At 41.9% G+C, this 26,445-nt stretch overlaps 1 protein-coding gene across 1 annotated transcript in view; it reads left to right on the forward strand.

Moving 5' to 3' along the window:
* The first annotated feature begins 76 nt into the window (after positions 1-76).
* Positions 77-26,445, forward strand: part of LOC122093295 (endonuclease MutS2) — a 28,017-nt gene continuing 1,648 nt past the window's right edge. The window contains exons 1-4 of the mRNA XM_042663579.1: positions 77-786; positions 879-1,839; positions 21,812-22,336; positions 25,087-25,539. Coding sequence (XP_042519513.1) covers positions 299-786; positions 879-1,839; positions 21,812-22,336; positions 25,087-25,539 — 2,427 coding nt within the window. The 5' untranslated portion in view covers positions 77-298. The remainder of the gene's footprint in view (positions 787-878; positions 1,840-21,811; positions 22,337-25,086; positions 25,540-26,445) is intronic.

Consider the following 26,445-nt stretch of genomic DNA (forward strand, 5'->3'; position numbering starts at 1 on the left):
CTGGCGTTGGAGAGGATTTAAATCCTTGCCGCCATTTCTCATTCTATCAGAACAGAATCAAGAAATATTAATTCTGCTCAAGATTGACTCCCACAGAACAAGATTGCAAACGAACCTACCATTCTTGCCGCCAAACGGATCACTTCAAAAAAGGGACCTATCGGTCATTTTGAAAAATCATGAGGATATATTGGTCCTTTGACCAGGCATCTCAACAGGATAAGATGGAAAGGAAAGCTGAAAGATCAAAGATGAGAGGAACTGAGGAAGCCTCTTCTTGAGTATACTGATTCTTTAAATGGAACTCTGCAACTGTTTCATTTCCATTAACAAAAGACCTCCAAATTTCTTCCACACAGTCGTTCGAGGTTCCATCAGGAGCTCAGCTTCGACCTCTAATGGTCACGAAACTACAAGGGTTAAGTTAGCAGAGGAACTTCAAAGGGAGACGGAGAGAACTCTAGAATGGCAATCCGTCTGTCTACAAGTATCTAATTTCACTTCTACTAGTATGGGTCTCACCATTGCTCGAAACGGGAATCTTCCTTTTGGTCGGAGCCGGGAAGAAAGCCAGAAGCTGTTGAATCAGACGACGGCTGCGCTGCTCCTTCCTCGGCCATTGAACTTTTCGGGAATCGAAGACATATCGGATATTGTGAGTTCCTCTGTATTGCGACAATTGAGGACAATTAACGAGTTGTGTGCGGTCAAGAGTACTCTTCGATCTGCAAGGGAGTTATATCTGCAGTTGAAGGAGTTATCATTAGATGGTGATTCTATAGATAGGTATTCTCTCTCTCTCTAATAACTCTATGGAGATCTATGGTTCAATGGTAAGGAGCACTTACATGGGTTTCACCATATTTTGAAATGAACAGGTACTCACCGCTGCTGGAAATACTTGATAATTGCGATTTCGTGACAGATTTAGAGCAGAAAATCGGATTCTGCATTGATTGTAATCTTTCAGTAATTCTTGACCGGGCTAGTGAAGATTTGGAAATCATTAGGTTAGAAAGAAAGAGGAATATGGAGAACCTAGAATCTCTACTGAAGGAAGTCTCCACTAAGATTTTCCAGGCTGGAGGAATTGACACCCCATTGGTTACCAAGCGTCGGTCGAGGATGTGTGTTGGTGTCAGGGCTTCCCATAAATTTCTGCTTCAAGATGGTGTGGTTCTGGACATTAGCAGCTCTGGAGCAACATACTTTATGGAGCCAAGAGATGCAGTGGAGTTGAACAACATGGAAGTAAGGCTTTCAAGCTCTGAGAATGATGAGAAGCTAGCAATTATTAGTTTGCTTACATCTGAAATAGCGGAATCGGAAAGAAAGATTAAATATTTGTTGGAGAGAATTCTTGAAGTGGATTTTGCTTTTGCTAGAGCTTCTTATGCTCAGTGGATGAATGGGGTCTGCCCAATTTTAGGTCCTGAGGGGAGTAATGGCTCCCAACCTAATAAAACTGAGAATTCTTTATCGGTAGATATTGAAGGTATTCAACATCCCTTGCTCCTCGAGTCCTCTCTAAGAAGCTTGTCCACTGACCCAGTATTAGAATCAGGGAGTTCAATTGGATTGGATAGGGGGAATAGAGCAATTGATCCAGGAAGATTGTCAGAAGGTGGATCTGACTTTCCCGTGCCCATAGATATCAAGGTCAGGCATACAGTTAAGGTGGTTGTTATCTCAGGACCAAATACTGGAGGCAAAACTGCTTCGATGAAGACTCTGGGGTTGGCCTCCCTTATGTCAAAGGCTGGCATGTATTTGCCTGCTAAAAACTACCCAAGGCTTCCTTGGTTTGATCTTGTTCTGGCAGATATCGGGGATCACCAGGTAGTACTTTATCTTGTTTATGGAGACAAAGTCTCTAGTGTGTTCTGGTGAAGCTGTTTGGTTTTATTCTGAAACTCTTGTTTTTGGATTGAAGTCATTGGAGCAAAATCTCTCCACCTTCAGTGGGCACATCTTACGTATCTGTAAAATACTGGAAGTGACCTCCAAACAATCACTTGTTCTCATTGATGAAATTGGGAATGGGACTGATCCTTCAGAAGGCGTGGCTCTTTCGGCCAGCATCTTGCAGTATCTCAAAGATCGGGTCAACTTAGCTGTGGTGACTACTCATTATGCGGATTTAAGTTCTTTAAAAGATAAGGATCCTCAGTTTGAGAATGCTGCAATGGGGTTTTGCCTGGAGACTTTGAAGCCTACCTATCGCTTACTCTGGGGAAGCAAAGGTGATTCCAATGCTTTGAGTATAGCAAAATCAATTGGCTTTGATCAAAAAGTGCTTGATCGTGCACAAAAGTGGCTGGAAAGACTTAAACCCAACAACCAAATGGAACGAAAAGCTTTGCTTTATCAGTCACTACTGAAGGATCGGAGCATGTTGGAAGCTCGGGCCAGGAGAGCTGCTTCTCTTCATTCAAAAATTATGGAGCTTTATCATGAGGTATTATTTTGAAAGTATTCTTTGAGAATGAAAATCTATTCTGTCAATTTGTATTTTCTTTTATCACTTTTTTTTATCAAAATACTAAAGGCCCCTACTGAAGATTCAAAAGGCGAGCACTGAAATGAGAAAGGCTTGTAGACTCATGACGCAGCAAAGAAAACGGATGCGCTAACGCGCAACGGCTTTCGCGCGTCGCGCTCAAGCATGCGAAGAAAGCCGGAGTGCCCTAGCGTGCAACCTAGTTGCGCGCTCCCGTGCAACCTAGTTGCGCGCTCCCGTGCAACGGCTTTCGCGCTGGCAGCAATCAAACTACTGCTCGTGCTAACGCGCAACGGTGGTAATAGATCAGCTAGCGCTCAGGCGCGTGCTAACTTGCGCGGAAGGACTTGCTTGGTTCTCGCGGTTCACACGTCAAAGTGCTTCGAAAGGTGTCAGCAGGTGCGTGGAGCCGGAGCCCGGCATGTTCGCCGGCTGGGCCGAGTGTTCCCCCAAGCATGCGAAGAAAGCCGGAGTGCGCGCTTGTAGTTGCTTTTTATAGCATACCATATTTCAAAGTTGAGAGCAATGTCCAAACATAGAGTTTCATCACATCTGTAATTTTCTCCCTCTTCCTAAATCAATGTGGCAAATGTGTGGACTTCATAGTTGTCACGGCGCCAAGGCGAACCAAGGCGGTGGAGGGTTGTCTAAGCGCTTAGGCGAGAAGGCGCCCGCCTTAAGGCGAACTAGGCGAACAAGTGTTATTTTTTATTTTCCCTATTTTCTAACATTATTTAGTAAGTTATATATACCTTGTATCATAAAAAATCAAGATTAAGCCACATCAAGTCATTAAAAATCAACATTTAGCCACATCAAATCATAAAAAATTAACATTAAGTCATATTAAGTTATAAAAAATCAACATTTAAAGAAATGCTCTTATTCTATAATAAGTTTGATTGGTCAAATGATTTTATTTTTACATGAGACTTTTTCTATTAGTTATAACATAAAACCAGTTTTCTAACAAGTCTAAGATTACTTAAATCTGAGTGTAATGACAAAGTTATGCTTCAGTCAAACTTATTTTTAAGTGCGCGAATACTGTTAAAATCGCTTGAATGAAAATAATTTTATGAATATCAAAACAAAATATTTTTTTACCAGACTTTTGGTTTTTAGCAATGTTTTAACATGATAGAATTTATAAAATTTTCATAATTGAGAAAACCCTAGCATTTAAAAGTTGAAAATCGTCCCTATAACCAAAATCCAGTTTTTGTTCTTGGATTGGGGGGTTGACTTTTTATCCTTTTGGAATTTGATTTTTAAACTATTTTTATTAGATTCAAATAGGGGGTATTTGCTTATTTATGAATAATATCTTAAGTAAATGTTTTTAGGGTTGACTTAAGTAAATGTTTTTAATATTAAATGTTTTTAATATTTGTTATTTCATTTACTTGAATGATATTTGGCATAAATAAGTGCCGAAACACAAGGCGACATGCAGTGCAACAAGGCGGCTGTCGCCTAGGCCCCAGGCAAATCGCCTGGACGCCTAGTCGTCGCCTAGGCGACGCCTTGACAACTATGGTGGACTTATTCCATGTTTTCTGAATCAGGTTGGACATTTATAACATTTAACATATTGTTCTTGTTACTACATTTTCCATTTCTTCATTAGCTTAGTTTCACATCAAACAGAGACTATCCTTAACCATGCCGCAAAAACATATTCTAAATGAAAATTTTGACTTTAATTAGGAAGTGAGAGACGTACAATCATTTTGACAGAACAAACATGGAAGCATATGACCGAGAAAACCAGCAGCAAACTTGATTCAATAAGAAAATTTATAACTAAATAAAGCACGAAGGGAACCTGTTAGTTTTGTTACAACCACTTGTCCAAAAAGCTTGACTACTAAGGAAGAGCAATAGCAATGTATATTAACACCCTCCTGCACGTGCAGGTCAGTATACACATGGCCTACACATGGCACACACTCACGTGGAAATTCCATCACATGGCACCGACGGGAGAATGTGTCAGGGAACCGTTGCACATCCAAAGGATCGAATACTCGACCACTCTGTTTTCATACCATGTTACAACCGCTTTATCCTAAATGCTCGAGCTGTTAAGTAAGGGCAATAACAATGCATTTCAACAAGTTTTTATGGTGCACAGGCCTATATGCCTATTCCTCATAAGACTTCCTAAGTTGGGGTAGTTGAGAGTCTAGCTAGCTACTGATGACTGGAGTGTACTCTCTGTCTCTCTCGCTTGAGAGCAAACCAACCTAACTTTTAAGCTCGAATAAAACCAAAGACTTCACACACTAACTTAGAAATCAAGGCGTAAAAAATACTTAAAGATCAGGCCAAATCCATAGATTCACAGCTCTTCAGGATGATACAGTCGGCTGGATATACTTGTGGTGATCCAGTGACACTAGAATGGTTGGACCAGCATGACCGGGTTTAGAAAAGTCCAGATGGAACCGGCACAACTTGGGATTTTAGTCTAATAATGGCTGGTAGTAGTTTACTTATTTATTTGGGTTTAACTTGTAGTTTTTTTGTCTTTTATTTTATCATGTTTCACTTTGGGTTAGGTTACATATGAAATGGGATATAGAGTTGGGTGCAAGTTAGTTTGAGTTACATTCCAGTTAGGAGTCTTAGTTTTACAATTTTACATATGGGTATGCTTATAATCGATAAACGGATTTGGAATAGAAAGTTGATTGAAGTGTGCTCACCAAGGCTGTGGCGTGATTATTGGTGCGAGATCCCCTCTCTCTCCTCCCTTCTCTTCCTTCTTCATCAATTTCTATTGCTTTTCATTCTTAATACTTCCAAGCTCTGTTTCTGAAGATCAATTGCAGCCCTACTTAGTTAAATCCAGCTTCTTCGATCCTTCTTCTTTCTCTCTCCAAATCAGAAGGTAAGCTTCCTCCCCTAGGGCGTTCTTGCCTTTGAACCCCAAGTCCTAATACCCCTCCTGTGGAGAGATCCATCTCTGAAAGCAGGACTGGACCTGCAACTATCACCTAGTAGGGTTTGCAGAGTTTGATTTGCTGCCCTGGACATCCACGTTGGCTGTTCACCGTGTGTAATCCATAGGTTTTCAAGATTCTGAACCTTCTCTAAAGTTCCAGCTCGATCGTGTATCTCGTAATAGAGATTTCTTCTTTGAAGTTGAATATCTCTACGGCTGGTTCAGTTCTTATCGTGTGAGGAAGAAGAAGCTAAGTCATTCCTTATATTATGAAATTGCCACCCTCTTTGAGATCTTCAGTTTATTTAGAGAATTTCCATCATTCTTTAATACTTGGCTATTGCACACTTGGGTGGGCCTATAGCAAACCCGAATAGGGTTTCCCGACCCCGGGATCACTATCATGTGATGCCATGTGGGGTTTCAAAATTTCGGTCATGCTGAGCTTAGATGAATGAAAGAAGACATCCGATCCTTGTGTGAAAATCTCTCCCCTAAAATGGTATCAGAGCCAAGTTTCTTTTCTCTTTCTGGCTAATCTCCTCTTCTGGCCGTCCCTCTCTTTCGGTTTGAAAATTGAAACTGTTCTAGCTAAGGATACAGTCTAGGCCACGCCCTTTTGCAAGTAATCCCTGCTTACGGTTCCTTTTGACAGAAAAAGACCCTTGAGCGTTGTGGGCTTTCAGGCTAAGGATGCTGTTCAGTGTCCTTTTTGGCTCGGGTTGCTCTGCAGACTGGTACTGTAAACAAGGGGGTTCTTGATCGGCCTCGACTAGCTGTGTCCTTACCTAGTTCAGTCTCACCGATGAAAGGTGATGGTTCAGATCTGGAGTCTACCTCGTTCTCTCACCAGATACTTTCCATGGCTTCCCCTTCTTCTTCCCTTTTCTCCTCTCCACGACGATCTTCGTCTTCTTGCTCTTCTTCTTCTTCTTTAGATTATCTGTATGAACTTTCTTATGTTCCAGATGACCAGATCATTCCTGCTACCCCTTCACCACTTCTTAACCCGTATTTTGTTTTCCCTAAAACCCCTACTCCTTCCAAATGGACAACCCTTATTAAGCCCAAGAAAACTCCACCGCTGAAAGAATTGGTTCAGGCTTCTCGCTTTGATCAATTCCAGGTTCCTGCTACTGAAAAGGAACAACTCTTCACCCTTGAGATACCTTTGGACTCAATCCCTCAGTGGATCCAACAAGGATATACACATCTCCATCTTGGAGCCATTAAATTTGCTCTCTCTTTCCATGGATGGAAAGGACTCCCAGTGGTCTCCCGTGTAGCTTTGCTTGACAGTTGGTTCTTACGGTATCAACATGCCGTGATCGCTACTGTCCAGACAACCTTGAATGCTGGAACAGTGTTTTTAACCCTGTATCCTAATTTTAATATTCCACTGTCTGACCCGCTTCTTCCCACTGCTCTAAAATTCCAAATTCAAATTACTGGTGTTCCTCAGAATGCCATTGCAAAGGCTGCAACACTGCATTACCAAATGGCTTATCGCTTGCAAAACCATGCATTTGACCTCCTCACAAGCCATTCTGAAGATGCTTTGTTCATAAATATGGACTCTAACCAAGTCCCTTGCTGTACCTATGTCCCGCGACAGATTTCCAGAGACGAACTTCTTTGTCTCCTTTCCTCTTCTTGGGTTACAGCTTATGAACAAGTCTCCGCTTCTCAACCACAAAACCCTCTAGAGCCTGTCCAGTCAACAAACCCCGAATATATCACCCACCCTAATAATGAGGTAGAAATTCGGTTTCCTCCAAATCCTCAGGCCCATCCTTCCCCGTTTCCAACCTCTTTCGGAATGATTCAAGAAAAGATTCCTATTAAATCTTTTGATTCTAAGGGTGACCCAATTTACTTCTTTCAAGATCCCGTTACTGGTCATAAGTATTTTGACCTCTGTGACTGTGATGCTTGTCTCCAAGACTCTGAAGATGACATCTCTCCTCCTCGCCGTTCTTCCAGACGAAAGTCTTCCCAACAAATTTTATAAGAACGATATGAGGCAGGCGATTCCTCTGTTGGTCCCCTCAATGATGAATCCAAATACCTCTTCTTTGTCAAGTACGGGGATTCCAAGGTTCCATCTACCCCTTCTCTCTCTCCTTGCAAACCTCCTCCAAAACCAGATCTGCCCCCTCCTCTTATTCCTCCTTGTGGTATGTATACTCCAGGTTCTTCTTCTTCCTCTCCCCTTAAGAATTTCCCAGGTCCAAGTGACTCAGGTCCTGATAATCATGGTTTTCGCCACGTTTGGAAAGTCAAATCTCCAATCCGTGCTTCTGGTCAATCTTCTGAAATCTCCCAAGCAGAAGCTGCTCTAAATTGGCAAGCAAAAAATGCCATTGTTCAGAATCAATATCTAGAGAGAATTCTGGTCCAAACACAGCAAACCCATGGTACTGTCACTCATCATGATCACCTTCTCCAGTCTCTCCGACGAGAAATTGATCAGGTCCATACTAAACTTGTTGGAATTGCTTCTAGTGTTGTTGACACTACTACAACTTTTGCCCTTATTGGCAAAAAAGAAAAGCATCTCAGGTACCTTGAAGCCCAACTTCAACAGTTGCAGCAACCACAACCTCCTTCTTTTGCTTCATCTCGACAGCGGCCACAGCAACCACTTCTAGTTACAGTTCCAAGCTTCATTCCCCAAGATCCTTTTGCTATATATGCCTCTCCTGCACCACCAGTTGTTTCTTCTCCAAGGACTTTTCCTACTGAAGAACTAAAAGAACTTCAAAGACAACAACGTGTTCTTCCCAAAAGAACACGAGCAGCTAGAGGCCGTGTTCGCGGTAGACTTCCACCAGCATGGACATCCACTACTGCCCTAATGGATCTTAGTGATTATGCAGACGACTTTGCAGATGCCCTACCAGCACCACCCCCTTTTACTCCATACCCTATGCCCGTCCCTTATCCAACAACACCACCACCACTAGTACCACAAGTATCAAACCCCTTACCCAGTTCTCAAGCTACTATATCATCTACCCTTGTGTCTACTCAACCACCCAAATCCATTCATACCATTGTCTCTCCTTTCGAAAATACCTTATCCGCATACCTTACAAACCTTACCATCACTGATCCTCTTCCATCTTTCATGAATGAAGGACCACATCATGCTGCCCCTCATGTGTTAGAAATGGATGATGATCCTGAAATACAGAATCTCGAGGATCCACCTAGACCACCTACTGTCCCACCTACACCTTATACCCCTTGTCAAAACCAGGACCCTAAGCAATTTTTTACCTTGGATGATATCCCTGTTCCTAAATGGGCATCACGAATTGCAGATTTTCATGCATGGATCAATTCTGAGCTACTTCATGAAGGAACCTCTACCGTCATTGTCTTGTCTAAATTTGTTGCAAGACTCCAAGGAAAACTCAGGGAATGGTATTTAGCTCTTGGCCCTTACAGACAACTGCAACTTGTGCAACTCACTGAGAGCCAGTTTATTATCTCTCTCTATCAAGAGTTTCTTGGCTCCGTATGAAATGATCTATCAAAGGCCCGTCATGAATTTCTTCAAATGAAATGTTGTTCTTTGCTCAGACCAAATCTTGACAAACATTTCTCAATAATGACTAACCGATTCCATAAAATCTTGACAAACATTTCTCAACCTCCTTCTTTTGCTTCATCTCGATAGTGGCCACAACAACCACTTCTAGTTACAGTTCCAAGCTTCATTCCCCAAGATCCTTTTGCTATATATGCCTCTCCTGCACCACCAGTTGTTTCTTCTCCAAGGACTTTTCCTATTGAAGAACTAAAAGAACTTCAAAGACAACAACGTGTTCTTCCCAAAAGAACACGAGCAGCTAGAGGCCGTGTTCGCGGTAGACTTCCACCAGCATGGACATCCACTACTGCCCTAATGGATCTTAGTGATTATGCAGACGACTTTGCAGATGCCCTACCAGCACCACCCCCTTTTACTCCATACCCTTTGCCCGTCCCTTATCCAACAACACCACCACCACTAGTACCACAAGTATCAAACCCCTTACCCAGTTCTCAAGCTACTATATCATCTACCCTTGTGTCTACTCAACCACCCAAATCCATTCATACCATTGTCTCTCCTTTCGAAAATACCTTATCCGCATACCTTACAAACCTTACCATCACTGATCCTCTTCCATCTTTCATGAATGAAGGACCACATCATGCTGCCCCTCATGTGTTAGAAATGGATGATGATCCTGAAATACAGAATCTCGAGGATCCACCTAGACCACCTACTGTCCCACCTACACCTTATACCCCTTGTCAAAACCAGGACCCTAAGCAATTTTTTACCTTGGATGATATCCCTGTTCCTAAATGGGCATCACGAATTGCAGATTTTCATGCATGGATCAATTCTGAGCTACTTCATGAAGGAACCTCTACCGTCATTGTCTTGTCTAAATTTGTTGCAAGACTCCAAGGAAAACTCAGGGAATGGTATTTAGCTCTTGGCCCTTACAGACAACTGCAACTTGTGCAATTCACTGAGAGCCAGTTTATTATCTCTCTCTATCAAGAGTTTCTTGGCTCCGTATGAAATGATCTATCAAAGGCCCGTCATGAATTTCTTCAAATGAAATGTTGTTCTTTGCTCAGACCAAATCTTGACAAACATTTCTCAATAATGACTAACCGATTCCATAAAATCGGTGGTATTGATGATGAAAATCTAAAGCAGGTTTTCTTGAACTCTCTTCCAGAGCCTCTTGGTGCAGATACACAGCAGTTTCTGAGGAACCAGAATATTCCATTAGCTTCATGCACTATTGGTTCCCTTTACAGTTATGCTCTCACTGCCCTTGATAAGCTTTGCAATATCAAAAAGATCTGGAAAGATTTGCAAGATCGTTCTGATAAAGTCTCCTCTGCCTGTGATACTTCTTATCTCAAAATTAAGTGCAAAGGTGATAAATCTTGTGATTGTTCTACCAAAAGGTCCTCTCACCACAGAAGGTTTCCCCCTTTTTCTCACCATCAGAAGTGGAAACCAAAGAAGAAATTCTCCTTCCGATCTCCAAAGAAAAAATGGAGATTTCTCAGGAAAAAGCAACATAGAGGAAAGAACAAGTCTACTGCTTGTTATGTCTGTGGAAAAAACGAACATTTTGCTAAAAATTGTCCTATGTCTCGCAAGAAAGATAAGGTCATGCACATGTTATCTTCTCTTCACCATGAACATCTTCAAGATGCGGACCTCGAATCTTTATATTCTCTTGATGACGCACCTACAGAGCTTTCTGTATTTGCTATTGATTTTCCAGTTATAGACTCAGACTCAAACCCAGAGTCTTCTCTCTCCTTGTCCGAGGAATCTGATCCCCTCTACCAAGTGATCCCTTTCCTTTCCCCTTCCCAGACCAGCCTCCAACCTTCTCTTCTCCAATGCCAGACAGTTTCTCTCCCTCATGTCTCCGTCCAAATAATCCCTGAACCTTATGCCAAACCTATTAAACTCATTGCCTTCTTAGACACAGGAGCTGCTACAACAATCCTAAACCCAAAGTCCTCCCCAAACCCTTTTGGAAAACACAAGATCCACCCTTACCTTTCCTTGCAACTAATGGTGAAATTTTTCATATCACCCATATGTCTAAACATCCCATAAAAATCCAACTTCTCCCTACCTTGTCTGTAACCCACACAGTCCTAGGAACCCATTTCCCAGGCAAAGACCTCATCATAGGTTTTAATGTCCTCAGCCATCTCCCTCTCAGATGGACTCCCCAAGGTCTTGTGTATAAACAACAGCTTCTCCCCTGGTCTCCTATTTCTAACCTCTTTTTTGCAGGACCCTCTTTGTTTGACGACATCAAGGCACATATACTCACCACATCATGTGCAGACTCTCATTCGGATTTTCTCACTAAATGCTCTCATCCTTTATGGCAGAATCCTGACTTCTTCATTATACTTCCTTTTAAGAAAAATGAAGATGTCAATCCAACAAAAGCCAGCCATCCAGGACTGAATCCAGATCATCTTTCATTGGCTGTTCAAGAGATTCAGCACTTATAGGCCCAAGGTCTTTTGGAGCCTACTCTTTCTCTATGGGCATGCCAAGCATTTTATGTCAACAAACGAGCAGAACAAGTTCGTGGAAAATTAAGAATGGTGATTAATTATCGGCCACTAGACTTCTTTTTGGCTGATGAGAAATTTCCACTTCCAACTCGCCCGGCTTTGCTTCTTCAATTAGCCCATGCCACTGTCTTCTCCAAGTTTGACCTTAAAGCAGGTTTTTGGCAACTTGGGATTGTCCCAGAGGACAGACCAAAGACAACTTTTTGTATTCCAGGCTACCATATGCAATGGACAGTAATGCCTTTTGGTCTAAAAACAACTCCATCTATCTTCCAGAGAACCATGATGAAGATTTTTGCTCCCATCCAAGACCATGCTCTGATATATATTGATGATATTCTTCTCTTTTTTAAAGATGAGACAGATCATCTTCGGCTTCTCCATCAATTTCATCAGATTGTCCAAAATTATGGTCTTATGCTCTCTCTTAAGAAGATACAAATTGGCGTCCCTGCGATTGATTTTCTCGGAGTGACCATCTCCAAAGGACAATATAGTCTTCAGCCCCATATTGCAACTTCATTACAGTTGTTTCCAGATGGCCCTCTAACAAAAAATCAAGTCCAACAATTTCCTGGGATAGTTAATTATATGACAGAGTTTCTTCCACAGCAGATCACACATACTTCTCTGCTACACCAACTTTTGCGTAAAAAAGCCCCTCCATGGTCTTCTGCGCATACATCGGCAGTTCAAGCCTTGAAGAAACTTTCTGCGAATCTTCCCACTCTTCAGATCCCGTTTACTAGAAAAAGAATTTTACAAACAGATGTCAGTGATACTCACTGGGGCACAATCCTCCTTGAAGAATAGACTCCACACACTAAGAGAACTGTTTGTGGACACAAGAGTGGATCTTTCAAACCTTCTGAAGCTCATTATCATTCTACTTTCAAAGAAATCTTAGCAGTCAAGCGTGGCATAGAAAAGTTCCAATTTCATCTGATTAGTCATAAGTTCCTCGTCGAACTTGACATGTCTAGTTTCCCACGCATGCTTGAATTTCGATAGAAGGTTCTTCCTCAAGCACAACTTCTCCGATGGGCTCAGTGGTTCTCCCAATGGTCTTTTGATGTTAAGCACATATAAGGAAAAGAAAATGTTTTGGCAGATTTTCTCTCCCGACCTACCTCAACCTTTGCCATCATAACCTTACTATTCCCCATAACCCCTGGTGCCTCTACTTCTCAGTCTCCACCACCTGGCCATAACCTCTGTTGTTCTCTTCCCCCAGGCCTTCCTCCCGAAATCATCCAAGACTTAACACAAAGAAGAGTCATTTCTTATAGTAAGACTACAACTATCCAACTCCTCACGATTGCCCTTCGTCGTGAAGGTTTAGTCTTACCAGGAAGCACTTTTCATCCAGACTACCCATACCTTACCCTCTTCTCCTTTACCACCTTACAAGAACTACAAGACCTCCCCCTCATTTACAAATGTATCTTTTGGCACCTCTGCTCAGCTTACACTATTGCCCTAAGCCTCCCTTTAAGCACCATCCACTGGTTTACAACTTGCTAGATGTTTCCCAACCAAGGAATTTCTCGCCCTAACCTAACAATCCTCCACTTTCTGCAACTCTCTGCCCCTATAACTTATTGGTTTCACCTTTTCTCTTCTCACCTTCCAGAAGAAGATAACCCGAACCAACACTATATTACCATCCTTTTCCACCGGCCTCCTCTCATTCACCAAACCTATGAGCATCAGCAACCCTGCCATTACATCCATTACACTCCAGATTTCCATGTGTTAAACATCAGGACTTATGAACTCTATACCAACCGAGTTCAGCACCGGAACGAATGGAGATCTTTTTTGGCTACTATGTGTGCTGCTAATGATGTCTTCCCACAACAGGTCCTAGCTCCTCTTCTCCTCCGCCTTGACACTGCATGGAACTCCATCAAACCGGTCGCCTCACTGATCCACGAATTGGCCAACTCCTCGATGCCTACAATGACTGGTTAATTGATACTGCTAGCTTTTACACAGCCAGCAGCTCAGATTTGGACAGCTACAGTTAAGCACAAATAATGAATGTTGGTCCCACTATATTATTTTGTCGTATAGTGTGTCAGTATGTATGTGGGGTCCATATGTCCTATGCTTTTGTATTTTACCCTTGTGGAAGAGATAAGTGTTATCTCTTCTTGTATTGTGTAAATGGGGTCCATATGTTTGGGATCCTATGGTTGTCATGGTTTTCCTTGTATTTGCATTTGCTCTATAAAAGGAGCTTAGATGAATGAAAGAAGACATCCAGTCCTTGTGAAAATCTCTCCCCTAAAAGCTAGTCAAGGCCGATCAAGAACCCCCCTGTTTACAGTACCAGTTTGCAGAGCAACCCGAGCCAAAGAGGGCATTGAACGGCATCCTTAGCCTGAAAGCCCACAACGCTCAAGGGTCTTTTTCTGCCAGAAGGAACTGTAAGTAGGGATTACTTGCAAAATGGCGTGGCCTAGACTGTATCCTTAGCTAGAACAGTTTCAAACCGAAAGAGAGGGGCGGCTAGAAGAGGAGATTAGCCGGAAAGAGAAAAGAAACTTGGCTCTGATACCATTTTAGGGGGGAGATTTTCACCAGGACTGTATGGGTAACAGACAAGGTAGGGAGAAGTTGGATTTTTATGGGATGTTTAGACACTAGGGTGATATGGAAAATTTCACCATTAGCTGCATGGAAAGGTAAGGGTGGATCCTGTGTTTTCCAAAAGGGTTTGGGGAGGACTTTTGGGTTTAGGATTGTTGTAGCAGCTCCTGTGTCTAAGAAGGCAATGAGTTTAGAGGCATATAGCAAAAGGATCTTGGGGAATGAAGCTTGGAATTGTAACTGGAAGTGGTTGCTGTGGCCGCTGTCGAGATGAAGCAAAAGAAGGAGGCTGTGGTTGCTGCAACTGTTGAAGTTGGGCTTCAAGGTATCTGAGATGCTTTTCTTTTTGGCCAATAAGGGCAAAAGCTGTAGTAGTGTCAACAACACTAGAAGCAATTCCAGCAAGTTCAGTATGGACCTGATCAATTTCTCGTCGGAGAGACTGGAGAAGGTGATCATGATGAGTGACAGTACCATGGGTTTGCTGTGTTTGGACCAGAATTCTCTCTAGATATTGATTCTGAACAATGGCATTTTCTGCTTGCGAATTTAGAGCTGCTTCTGCTTGGGAGATTTCAGAAGATTGACCAGAAGCACAGATTGGAGATTTGACTTTCCAAACGTGGAGAAAACCATGATTATTAGGACCTGAGTCACTTGGACCTGGGAAATTCTTAAGGGGATAGGAAGAAGAAGAACCTGGAGTATACATACAACAAGGAGGAATAAGAGGAGGGGGCAGATCTGGTTTTAGAGGAGGTTTGCAAGGAGAGGGAGAAGGGGTAGATGGAACCTTTGAATCCCCGTACTTGACAAAGAAGAGGTATTTGGATTCATCATTGAGGGGACCAACTGAGGAATCGCCTGCCTCATATCGTTCTTGTAAAATTTTTGGGAAGACTTTCGTCTGGAAGAACGGCGAGGAGGAGAGTTGTCACCTTCAGAGTCTTGGAGACAAGCATCACAGTCATAGAGGTCAAAATACTTATGACCAGTAACGGGATCTTGAAAGAAGTAAATTGGGTCACCCTTAGAATCAAAAGATTTAATAGGAATTTTTTCTTGAATCATTTCGAAAGAGGTTGGAAACGGGGAAGGACGGGCCTGAAGATTTGGAGGAGGAAACCGAATTTCTACCTCACCATTAGGGTGGGTGATATATTCCGGGTTTGTTGACTGGATAGGCTCTGGAGGTTTTATTGGTTGAGAAGCAGAGACTTGTTGTTCATAAGCTGTAACCCAAGAAGAGGGAAGGAGATGAAGAAGTTCGTCTCTAGAAATCTGTCGCGGGACATAGGTACAGCAAGGGACTTGGTTAGAGTCCATATTTATGAACAAAACATCTTCAGAATGGCCTGTGAGGAGGTCAAATGCATGGTTTTGCAAGCGATAAGCCATTTGGTAATGCAGTGTTGCAGCCTTTGCAATGGCATTCTGAGGAACACCAGTAATTTGAATTTGGAATTTTAGAGAGCAGTGGGAAGAAGAGGGTCAAACAGTGGAATATTAAAATTAGGATACAGGGCTCAAAACACTGTTCCAACATTCAAGGTTGTCTGGACAGTAGCGATCACGGCATGTTGATACCGTAAGAACCAACTGTCAAGCAAAGCTACATGGGAGACCACTGGGAGTCCTTTCCGTCCATGGAAAGAGAGCAAATTTAATGGCTCCAAGATGGAGATATGTATATCCTTGTTGGATCCACTGAGGGATTAAGTCCAAAGGTATCTCAAGGGTGAAGAGTTGTTCCTTTTCAGTAGCAGGAACCCGGAATTGATCAAAGCGAGAAGCTTGAACCAATTCTTTCAGCGGTGGAGTTTTCTTGGGCTTAATAAGGGTTGTCCATTTGGAAGGAGTAGGGGTTTTTGGGAAAACAGAATATGGGTTAAGAAGTGGTGAAGGGGTAGTAGGAATGATCTGGTCATCTGGAACATAAGAAAGTTCATACAGAGAATCTAAAGAAGAAGAAGAAGAAGAGCGAGAAGACGAAGATCGTCGTGGAGAGGAGAAATGGGAAGAAGGGGAAGCCATGGAAAGTATCTAGTGAGAGAACGAGGCAGACTCCAGATCTGAACCATCACCTTTCATGGGTGAGACTAAACTAGGTAAGGACACAGCTAGTTGAGGCCGATCAAGAACCCCCTGTTTACAGTTCAGTCTGCAGAGCAACCCGAGCCAAAAAGGGCACTGAACGGCATCCTTAGCCTGAAAGCCTACAACGCTCAAGGGTCTTTTTCTGCCAGAAGGAACCGTAAGTAGGGATTACTTGCAAAAGGGCATGACCTAGACTGTATCCTTAGATAGAACAGTTTCAAACCGAAAGAGAGGGACGGCCAGGAGATGAGATTAGCCAGAAAGAGAAAAGAAACTTGGCTCTGATACCATTTTAGGGGAGAGATTTTCACACAAGGATCGGATGTCTTCTTTCATTCATCTAAGCTCCTTTTATAGAGCAAATGCAAATACAAGGAAAACCATGACAACCATAGGATCCCAAACATATGGACCCCATTTACACAATACACGATGAGATAACACTATTTTTGGGGAGAGATTTTCACACAAGGATCGGATGTCTTCTTTCATTCATCTAAGCTCCTTTTATAGAGCAAATGCAAATATAAGGAAAACCATGACAACCATAGGATCCCAAACATATGGACCCCATTTACACAATACACGAAGAGATAACACTATTTTAGGGGAGAGAAAACCATGACAACCATAGGATCCCAAACATATGGACCCCATTTACACAATACACGAAGAGATAACACTTATCTCTTCCACAAGGGCAAAATACAAAAGCATAGGACATATGGACCCCACATACATACTGACACACTATACGACAAAATAACATAGTGGGACCAACATTCATTATTTGTGCTTAACTGTAGCTGTCCGAATTTGAGCTACTGGTTGTGTAAAGCTAGCAGTATCAATTAACCAGTCATTGTAGGCATCGAGGAGTTGGCCAATTCGTGGATCAGTGAGGCGGCCGGTTTGATGGAGTTCCCATGCAGTGTCAAGGCGGAGGAGAAGAGGAGCTAGGATCTGTCTTGGGAAGACATCATTAGCAGCACACATAGTAGCCAAAAAAGATCTCCATTCGTTCCGGTGCTGAACTCGGTTGGTATAGAGTTCATAAGTCCTAATGTTTAACACATGGAAATCTGGAGTGTAATGGATGTAATGGCAGGGTTGCTGATGCTCATAGGTTTGGTGAATGAGAGGAGGCCAATGGAAAATGATGGTAATAAAGTGTTGGTTCGGGTTATTTTCTTTTGGAAGGTGAGAAGAGAAAAGGTGAAACAAATGAGGTATAGGGGCATAGAGTTGCAAAAAGTGGAGGATTGTTAGGTTAGGGCGAGAAATTCCTTGGTTGGGAAACATCTAGCAAGTTGTAAACCAGTGGATGGTGCTTAAAGGGAGGCTTAGGGCAATAGTGTAAGCTGAGCAGAGGTGCCAAAAGATACATTTGTAAATGAGGGGGAGGTCTTGTAGTTCTTGTAAGGTGGTAAAGGAGAAGAGGGTAAGGTATGGGTAGTCTGAATGAAAAGTGCTTCCTGGTAAGACTAAACCTTCACAACGAAGGGCAATCGTGAGGAGTTGGATAGCTGTAGTCTTACTATAAGAAATGACTCTTCTTTGTGTTAAGTCTTGGATGATTTCGGGAGGAATGCCTGGGGGAAGAGAACAACAGAGGTTATGGCCAGGTGGTGGGGACTGAGAAGTAGAGGCACCAGGGGTTATAGGGGAGTAGTAAGGGTATGATGGCAAAGGTTGAGGTAGGTCGGGAGAGAAAATCTGCCAAAACATTTTCTTTTCCTTTTATGTGCTTAACATCATAAGACCAGTGGGAGAACCACTGAGCCCATCGGAGAAGTTGTGCTTGAGGAAGAACCTTCTGTCGAAATTCAAGCATGCGTGGGAAACTAGACATGTCAAGTTCGCCGAGGAACTTATGATCGATCAGATGAAATTGAAACTTTTCTATGCCACGCTTGACTGCTAAGATTTCTTTGAAAGTAGAATGATAATGAGCTTCAGAAGGTTTGAAAGATCCACTCTTGTATTCACAAACAGTTCTCTTAGTGTGTGGAGTCTGTTCTTCAAGGAGGATTGCGCCCCAGTGAGTATCACTGACATCTGTTTGTAAAATTCTTTTTCCAGTAGACGGTATCTGAAGAGTGGGAAGATTCGCAAAAAGTTTCTTCAGGGCTTGAACTGCAGATTTATGCTCAGAAGACCATGGAGGGGCTTTTTTACGCAAAAGTTGGTGTAGCAGAAAAGTATGTGTGATATGTTGTGGAAGAAACTCTGTCATATAATTGACTATCCCAAGAAATTGTTGGACTTGATTTTTTGTTAGAGGGCCATCTGGAAACAATTGAAATGAAGTTGCAATATGGGGCTGAAGACTATATTGTCCTTTGGAGATGGTCACTTCGAGAAAATCAATCGTAAGGATGCCAATTTGTATCTTCTTAAGAGAGAGCATAAGACCGTAATTTTGGACAATCTGATGAAATTGATGGAGAAGCCGAAGATGATCTGTCTCATCTTTAGAAAAGAGAAGAATATCATCAATATATATCAGAGTATGGTCTTGGATGGGAGCAAAAATCTTCATCATGGCTCTCTGGAAGATAGATGGAGTTGTTTTTAGACCAAAAGGCATTACTGTCCATTGCATATGGTAGCCTGGAATACAAAAAGCTCTTTGGTCTGTCCTCTGGGACAATCCCAAGTTGCCAAAAACCTACTTTAAGGTCAAACTTAGAGAAGACAGTGGCATGGGCTAATTGAAGAAGCAAAGCCGGGCGAGTTGGAAGTGGAAATTTCTCATCAGTCAGAAAAAAGTTTAGTGGCCGATAATTAATCCCCATTCCTAATTTGCCACGAACTTGTTCTGCTCGTTTGTTGACATAAAATGCTTGGCATGCCCATGGAGAAAGAGTAGGTTCCAAAAGACCTTGGGCCTGTAAGTGCTGAATCTCTTGAATAGCCAATGAAAGATGATCTGGATTCAGTCCTGGATTGCTGGCTTTTGTTGGATTGACATCTTCATTTTTCTTAAAAGGAAGTGTAATGAAGAAGTTAGGATTCTGCCATAAAGGATGAGAGCATTTGGTGAGAAAATCCGAATGAGAGTCTGCACATGATGTGGTGAGTATATGTGCCTTGATGTCGTCAAACAAAGAGGGTCCTGCAAAAAAGAGGTTAGAAATTGGAGACCAGGGGAGAAGTTGTTGTTTATACACAAGACCTTGGGGAGTCCATCTGAGAGGGAGATGGCTGAGGACATCAAAACCTATGATGAGGTCTTTGCCTGGGAAATGGGTTCCTAGGACTGTGTGGGTTACAGACAAGGTAGGGAGAAGTTGGATTTTTATGGGATGTTTAGACATATGGGTGATATGGAAAATTTCACCATTAGTTGCAAGGAAAGGTGAGGGTGGATCTTGTGTTTTCCAAAAGGGTTTGGGGAGGACTTTGGGTTTAGGATTGTTGTAGCAGCTCCTGTGTCTAAGAAGGCAATGAGTTTAATAGGTTTGGCATAAGGTTCAGGGATTATTTGGACGGAGACATGAGGGAGAGAAATTGTCTGGCATTGGAGAAGAGAAGGTTGGAGGCTGGTCTGGGAAGGGGAAAGGAAAGGGATCACTTGGTAGAGGGGATCAGATTCCTCGGACAAGGAGAGAGAAGACTCTGGGTTTGAGTCTGAGTCTATAACTGGAAAATCAATAGCAAATACAGAAAGCTCTGTAGGTGCGTCATCAAGAGAATATAAAGATTCGAGGTCCGCATCTTGAAGATGTTCATGGTGAAGAGAAGATAACATGTGCATGACCTTATCTTTCTTGCGAGACATAGGACAATTTTTAGCAAAATGTTCGTTTTTTCCACAGACATAACAAGCAGTAGACTTGTTCTTTCCTCTATGTTGCTTTTTCCTGAGAAATCTCCATTTTTTCTTTGGAGATCGGAAGGAGAATTTCTTCTTTGGTTTCCACTTCTGATGGTGAGAAAAAGGGGGAAACCTTCTGTGGTGAGAGGACCTTTTGATAGAACAATCACAAGATTTATCACCTTTGCACTTAATTTTGAGATAAGAAGTATCACAGGCAGAGGAGACTTTATCAGAACGATCTTGCAAATCTTTCCAGACCCTTTTGATATTGCAAAGCTTATCAAGGGCAGTGAGAGCATAGCTGTAAAGGGAACCAATGGTGCATGAAGCTAATGGAATATTCTGGTTCCTCAGAAACTGCTGTGTATCTGCACCAAGAGGCTCTGGAAGAGAGTTCAAGAAAACCTGCTTTAGATTTTCATCATCAATACCACCGATGCTCACAAGCATGCATTGTAAAAATGTTCCACTAGGCTCTTGGCTGTAAAATAGGGTCCCTTCCCTAAACCATTACATGCAGTCGGTATGGCCGGTAAGTCTGACATTTAAGGGTAGGTTTTGCAGAATCCTACTCTGACATAATGTGACACCTACACACCGAACCTCCTCTAGCTTCCCCACCCATCCCTTCCCCTTGCCTTAAAAAGAAAGAAGAAACTATAGGTTGAAAATTCTTAAGCACCTAGATTACAGAACACAATCTGTTCCCACAAAACTCTTACTATACATTATATACACTGAAGCTAGAAAGAGTTATATTGTGAAGAACCAAGGATTCCTAATTTATATTATAGGAACCTAAGTAATTAATTTAAGAAGGGTGGAAGAGCCTCATTAGGTCAGAATCTACATGAGCGATCGAACCAAACTGGCCTCAGTTATCATACTGAAACAAGATGTCATCCATGATGTTGAACCTGTGAAAGCCTGCCACCACCCACCTAGTTGTGTGGGACTCAGTTAACCTGCTCCTTTGTCATTCGTAGGAGACGAGAACATGAGCTTTCCCTTCCTTATTGTCAAGTTTACTTCCTTCTTACTGTTGGTTAAAAGAAAAGTTCTACACTCACCTCCCAACATGCACTTACTAATTATGACCTTTATTTCTTTTGTGTAATATTCTGAAGATCCAAGGTGAGGCTGAAGATCTTGATCGACGTCTGGTAGCTCTAAAAGCAAAGGAAACCCTGAAAGTCAGACATGATGTGAAGGCTGCAAAATCTCAGATAGATGCTGTGGTCCAGAACTTCGAGAACCAACTCAGAAGCGCAAGTCCTGATCAGTTTAACATATTAATAAGGAAATCAGAAGCTACTATTGCATCCATTGTTGAAGACCATTGTAGAAGTAATGGTTTCGCAATTGAAGAAACGAATTGTAGTTCTTATATGCCACAAATTGGAGAACAAGTTCATGTAATGGGATTAGGAGATAAGTTGGCCACAGTGGTTGAAGCACCTGGGGATGATGGGACCATCCTAGTCCAATATGGGAAAATGAGGGTCCGTGTGAAGCAGANGGTTGGCCTCCCTTATGTCAAAGGCTGGCATGTATTTGCCTGCTAAAAACTACCCAAGGCTTCCTTGGTTTGATCTTGTTCTGGCAGATATCGGGGATCACCAGGTAGTACTTTATCTTGTTTATGGAGACAAAGTCTCTAGTGTGTTCTGGTGAAGCTGTTTGGTTTTATTCTGAAACTCTTGTTTTTGGATTGAAGTCATTGGAGCAAAATCTCTCCACCTTCAGTGGGCACATCTTACGTATCTGTAAAATACTGGAAGTGACCTCCAAACAATCACTTGTTCTCATTGATGAAATTGGGAATGGGACTGATCCTTCAGAAGGCGTGGCTCTTTCGGCCAGCATCTTGCAGTATCTCAAAGATCGGGTCAACTTAGCTGTGGTGACAACTCACTATGCGGATTTAAGTTCTTTAAAAGATAAGGATCCTCAGTTTGAGAATGCTGCAATGGAGTTTTGCCTGGAGACTTTGAAGCCTACCTATCACTTACTCTGGGGAAGCAAAGGTGATTCCAATGCTTTGAGTATAGCAAAATCAATTGGCTTTGATCAAAAAGTGCTTGATCGTGCACAAAAGTGGCTGGAAAGACTTGAACCCAACAACCAAACGGAACGAAAAGCTTTGCTTTATCAGTCACTACTGAAGGACCGGAGCATGTTGGAAGCTCGGGCCAGGAGAGCTGCTTCTCTTCATTCAGAAATTATGGAGCTTTATCATGAGGTATTATTTTGAAAGTATTCTTTGAGAATGAAAATCTATTCTGTCAATTAGTATTTTCTTTTATCACTTTGACTTGTAGTTGCTTTTTATAGCATACCATATTTCAAAGTTGAGAGCAACGTCCAAACATAGAGTTTCATCACATCTGTAATTTTCTCCCTCTTCCTAAATCAATGTGGCAAATGTGTGGACTTATTCCATGTTTTCTGAATCAGGTTGGACATTTATAACCATTTAGCATATTGTTCTTGTCACTACATTTTCCATTTCTTCATTAGCTTAGTTTCACATCAAACAGAGACTCCCTTAACCATGCCGCAAAAACATATTCTAAATGAAAATTTTGACTTTAATTAGGAAGTGAGAGACGTACAATCATTTCGACAGAACAAACATGGAAGCATATGACCGAGAAAACCAGCAGCAAACTTTATTCAATAAGAAAATTTATACTAAATAAAGCACGAAGGGAACCTGTTAGTTTTGTTACAACCACTTATCCAAAAAGCTTGATTACTAAGGAAGACCAATAGCAATGTATATTAATACCCTCCTGCACGTGCAAGTCAGTATACACATGGCCTACACATGGCACACACTCACGTGGAAATTCCATCACATGGCACCGAGGGGAGAATGTGTTAGGGAACCGTTGCACATCCAAAGGATCGAATACTCGACCACTCTGTTTTCATACCATGTTACAACCTCTTTATCCTAAAAGCTCGAGCTGTTAAGTAAGGGCAATAACAATGCATTTCAACAAGTTTTTATGGTGCACAGGCCTATATTCCTGTTCCTCATAAGACTTCCTAAGTTGGGGCTAGTCGAGAGTCTAGCTAGCTACTGATGACTGGAGTATACTCTCTGTCTCTCTCGCTTGAGAGTAAACCAACCTAACTTTTAAGCTCGAATAAAACCAAAGACTTCACACACTAACTTAGAAATCAAGGCGTAAAAAATACTTAAAGATCAGGCCAAATCCATGGATTCACAGCTCTTCGGGATGATACAGTCGGCTGGATATACTTGTGGTGATCCAGTGACACTAGAATGGTTGGACCAACATGACCGGGTTTAGAAAAGTCCAGATGGAACCGGCACAACTTGGGATTTTAGTCTAATAATGGCTGGTAGTAGTTTAGTTATTTATTTGGGTTTAACTTGTAGTTTTTTTGTCTTTTATTTTATCATGTTTCGCTTTGGGTTAGGTTACATATGAAATGGGATATAGAGTTGGGTGCAAGCTAGTTTGAGTTACATTCCAGTTAGGAGTCTTAGTTTTACAACTTTACATATGGGTATGCTTATAATCGATAAACGGATTTGGAATAGAAAGTTGATTGAAGTGTGCTCACCAAGGCTGTGGCGTGATTGTTGGAGCGAGATCCCCTCTCTCTCCTCCCTTCTCTTCCTTCTTCATCAATTTCTATTACTTTTCATTCTTAATACTCCCAAGCTCTGTTTCTGGAGACCAATTGCAGCCCTACTTAATTAAATCCAGCTTCTTCGATCCTTCTTCTTTCTCTCTCCAAATCAGAAGGTAAGCTTCCTCCCCTAGGGCGTTCTTGCCCTTGAACCCCAAGTCCTAATACCCCTCCTGTGGAGAGATCTATCTCTGAAACCAGGACTGGACCTGCAACTATGAACTATCACCTAGTAGGGTTTGCAGAGTTTGATTTGCTGCCCTGGACATCCACAGTGGCTGTTCACTGTGTGTAATCCATAGGTCTTCAAGATTCTGAACCTTCTTTAAAGTTCCAGCTCGATCGTGTATCTCGTAATAGAGATTTCTTCTTTGAAGTTGAATATCTCTACGGCTGGTTCAGTTCTTATCGTGTGAGGAAGAAGAAGCTAAGTCATTCCTTATATTATGAAATTGCCACCCTCTTTGAGATCTTCAGTTTATTTACAGAATTTCCATCATTCTTTAATATTTGGCTATTGCACACTTGGGTGGGCCTATAGCAAACCCGAATAGGGTTTCCCGACCCTGGGATCACTATCATGTGATGCCATGTGGGGTTTCAAAATTTCGGTCATGCTTCAACTGCACATACACATGCTCACAGGCAGGCATTGTAAAAATGTTCCACTGGGCTCTTGGCTGTAAAATAGGGTCCCTTCCCTAAACCATTACATGCAGTCGGTATGGCCGGTAAGTCTGACATTTAAGGGTAGGTTTTGCAGAATCCTACTCTGACATAATGTGAGACCTACACACCGAACCTCCTCCAGCTTCCCCACCCATCCCTTCCTCCTGCCTTAAAAAGAAAGGAGAAACTATAGGTTGAAAATTCTTAAGCACCTAGATTGCAGAACACAATCTGTTCCCACAAAACTCTTTCTATACATTATATACACTGAAGCTAGAAAGAGTTATATTGTGAAGAACCAAGGATTCCTAATTTATATTATAGGAACCTACGTAATTAATTTAAGAAGGGTGGAAGAGCCTCATTAGGTCAGAATCTACATGAGCGATCAAACCAAACTGGCCTCAGTTATCATACTGAAACAAGATGTCATCCATGATCTTGAACCTGTGAAAGCCTGCCACCACCCACCTAGTTGTGTGGGACTCAGTTAACCCGCTCCTTTGTCATTCGTAGGAGACGAGAACATGAGCTTTCCCTTCTTTCTTGTCAAGTTTACTTCCTTACTGTTGGTTAAAAGAAAAGTTCTACACTCACCTCCCAACATGCACCTACTAATTATGACCTTTATTTCCTTTTTGTAACATTCTGAAGATCCAAGGTGAGGCTGAAGATCTTGATCGACGTCTGGTAGCTCTAAAAGCAAAGGAAACCCTGAAAGTCAGACATGATGTGAAGGCTGCAAAATCTCAGATAGATGCTGTGGTCCAGAACTTCGAGAACCAACTCAGAAGTGCAAGTCCTGATCAGTTTAATATATTAACAAGGAAATCAGAAGCTACTATTGCATCCATTGTTGAAGACCATTGTAGAAGTAATGGTTTCGCAATTGAAGAAACGAATTGTAGTTCTTATATGCCACAAATTGGAGAACAAGTTCATGTAATGGGATTAGGAGATAAGTTGGCCACAGTGGTTGAAGCACCTGGGGATGATGGGACCATCCTAGTCCAATATGGGAAAATGAGGGTCCGTGTGAAGCAGAATAGTATTAAAGCTCCTCCAAGTAGGGAAACTGCTAGCTCAGCCACACGCCGGAAAAGGCAGGTTTGTAACCAGCAATCTCTGGAAGAACAAGTGTCTTTTTTATGCATTCATTACATCTGTTCATTATTCTTATGAAGAAAATTAAATGTGCCCTTTATGTGTTAAGACATTCAAGGTCCGACCCATTTTAGCAAAAGCTTATCTGATTGGATGATCCTAATTGGAGGTAGCCATCTATCAGGTTTGATTGAGTTTGTGTGCAAGTTGGATATTGGTTGTTTGTTTTGGGGAGTCCATCCCAATCTTGCCCAAGGTTTTAAGTATCCTTCCGTATCTGCTGATACTAACCGACACTTATTGTATCTTTAAGGTATTGATATGATACTTAAAAAATTTGGTATTAGTACCTGTAAGAAACTTCGTCCTTTATATATAATCAATTGAATGCACTTGTCTTCTTGTACTTTGTTCTCCTTTTATACATGATATATTTTACATATTACTTATTTTTGTGTTTTATGCTTCAAAACTGTATTTTGCATATATCCTAAGCATTTCCTTATGTTTCTTGACCATTTTCATACATATCTAGCGTATCTTGTGTCTCCCCAATACGATATCTCTCTTAAAATCACCCTTCCGATACGATATCATTACTTTAAACCTTCACCCTAACTCAGATCTTGTCCAACTAAGTGTATTGGTTTAGCTGACCCTACCATGAAAATGAGCTAGATGGGTTTGTATGTGAGATGAATTTCCAGATTTAATCCACAGTTTCCAAAATCCCATTGCACGGTAAAGGCTCATTTCCTACCAGTTTGGTCAACTATTGACCTATAAAATATACTTGGTGACCCCACAACATGTGTATTACATTGACAAAAGATTGAGAAGAACCTTTTGGACCCTCCTGGACTGTCCCTTTATCTTGTTTCTTACTTCTCCATGACTCCAGTGAAATTT

The sequence above is a fragment of the Macadamia integrifolia genome, chromosome 11, assembly GCF_013358625.1.
Source record: "Macadamia integrifolia cultivar HAES 741 chromosome 11, SCU_Mint_v3, whole genome shotgun sequence".
Lineage (NCBI taxonomy): Eukaryota > Viridiplantae > Streptophyta > Magnoliopsida > Proteales > Proteaceae > Macadamia > Macadamia integrifolia.